Consider the following 2,451-nt stretch of genomic DNA (forward strand, 5'->3'; position numbering starts at 1 on the left):
TGTTCCGCGACGAAAACAATGTTGAGCAATGGCGATGTCGAATGGTGACACTCGGTAAGTAATCCTACAATTTTTTGTTTATAGCGTAGTTTATACGGATTATTCCCTTCAAAAATATACATATTTTGGAAATGTTGAGTAGGATTAGTCTAAAATCGATTAATTTTATGGAAGAAAATCTTTCAAACAGCCGTAGTCCGTAAACTTGACACGTGTCGGGTTGTGATTGGAAGGATTCGTAAGAAATCGGATTCCTAAAGAATGGAACGTATCTATATCTTATAGGGGGGTCGACTGTACTTGTTAAGTAGAAATAAGTCGAAACCGGTTACTTTGTACTCGAATATTTTAGTCTTGGGAAAAAAGTGAAAAGACAAATTTTTATGATAACGGATACATAAATCGTAAATTTAAGGAAAATAAATTATAGAGCTTTTTCTGTACCTCGTGCATTTCTCTCATTCATTAAATTTAGTTGTAAATGATTCTACCAAAGTAACGGTTAATTTTTTAACATTTTACAAGGATTGTACACGTTTTTTCCTATATCCCCTTAAAGATGGAACATCCGAAATCGTAATATTTCGTATGTTCGGTTTAACATAAAAATCCGTAAATAATATAAGATGGGAGAGCGGAATAAAAATATAAAATATTTTAATGGTTTTTTTTAAAATCCTGTCAACTATACAGACCTATCATAAAAAAATACCAGTAAATTCTTATCGGTCGGGTTAAGTTATAAATCTACTCGTGATTCACATAACGGGGCGAGGACGGCCAAACATCTAGCAGGAAGCGGCTAACAGCCCAGAACCGGTCCTGGATAGAATAATTGGAAGCGTTATACGTGTGTAGTTCCATCAGCTAAACCGGGTTAGGTTAGTGCTCTTTCAAGCGCATGCGCGAATGAGTATAATCTGGCTGTTTCGAAGCTAACTATACAGTGCTTCCATTCCGCCACTGATATTCGAATATAAAGTAGCAATTTTGTCGTTTTTTTCAAATGTACTATAGAAATTTGTAATAAGATACATAATGCGGTTATAATAAAATATTAATTTTAATTATATGAAAATAATCGCGCAATACGTATTTACTTTTTAGGAAAATACTAGGGAAGCGGCGCTTCCACCGATTCCAATGACGGTACGCCACTGATAATTATAATTAAAATATGTTCCCTTAAAAGGAGTTTGACAGATGACCAGCACGACTCTATTGCAAACAGGAAAGTATGACGTACAGGGTCAAGACAATACTAATTTCAGGGAAAGAGCATATACCTATATTTTAAATTAAACTAACAATTATTTATTGTGACATCGTCACAATGCCGGTTGCAACTTTTAACCTTACTTTTAATTTATTTAATTTAAAATGTATGCTCTCCTCCTCAAATCAATAGTGGCTTGTCCCCGTACATCATACTTTTCCTTTAACAATAGGGTCGTGCTGGTCATCCATCTAACGCCTTTCAGGGAAATATTTTTAGTTGAAATAGCATGACTTTCGGTTTTCATCGGAGGTTCCTTTATACGTAATCGAGGCTTTCCATTAATTTAATTCGGTTTCTAAATCTAGTCTCGAGTTTCATTTACCTAACTCCGTTCTTGAGATTAATTTTAAGGAATGACAGTCGGACAGAGGGATGGATGGATGACAGTGGAAATTAATAGGTTCACAATTTTTTCAAAATGCAGCCGAAAAAGTATAAAGTGCTTAATAGTACTCACTTTTCAATTCCGTTCCATTGTTTAAGATATAAAACAGTTCTGTTTCTGCCAACAGTTTCCAGAGAAAAAGTATTATTCTGCAATGGAAATTTGTGTTAGACTTCAAGAAACGTTATTATACAGTATATTTAAATTTTTCTTTTTAAATTAATTATATTTATATACAGCGGAATCTCACGTAACGAGTAATTCGCATAACGAGCAAAAATTGTAAAAAATGACGCGCTTAACGAGCGACCTTTATCATAAAGACTGACGAGAGGGAATATCCCAGATTGTGCATATGCTCAATCAGTCCGTGTTTAGCACTCGTTCCGCTAGCATCATGGTGTCACTTATGATCACACATTTTTTCAAACTTATGTTCAGACATATTACATATAAACATCAACAACAATAGCACGTGATATAATAAACACGCCAAGCCATATGCCAAATTCTTGGCATATCGCTTGGCATGTTGTATTGACTTATGCATGTTGTACTTATGCATGTATGCATGTTATCGCATGTTGTACGCAGTTATGCTGCCATCTCGTATTAAATTTAATACAGTGGTACCTCAGGTTACGAACGCCACAGCATACGAAATTTTCAGGATACGACATGAAATTCGAACATATTTTTGCTCCACGATACGAACAAAATCTCACCATACGACGTTACATTAGTTCGCATTTTTCATTTGTTTTTCTTACTACAGTTATTTTTTTAA

The 2,451-nt window shown here is 34.6% G+C and overlaps 1 protein-coding gene across 1 annotated transcript in view; it reads right to left on the reverse strand.

Annotated features, from left to right (window-relative positions):
- The window catches only part of LOC111623167 (solute carrier family 15 member 1-like), a 14,583-nt gene that overhangs the window by 4,867 nt on the left and 7,265 nt on the right, over positions 1-2,451 (reverse strand). Inside the window, exon 8 of the mRNA XM_023365638.1 lies at positions 1,737-1,813. Within this exon, the coding sequence (XP_023221406.1) occupies positions 1,737-1,813 (77 nt within the window). The remainder of the gene's footprint in view (positions 1-1,736; positions 1,814-2,451) is intronic.

This window comes from Centruroides sculpturatus, unplaced genomic scaffold (assembly GCF_000671375.1).
Source record: "Centruroides sculpturatus isolate CEXI.00-Female unplaced genomic scaffold, Cexi_2.0 scaffold8, whole genome shotgun sequence".
Taxonomy (NCBI): Eukaryota; Metazoa; Arthropoda; class Arachnida; order Scorpiones; family Buthidae; genus Centruroides; species Centruroides sculpturatus.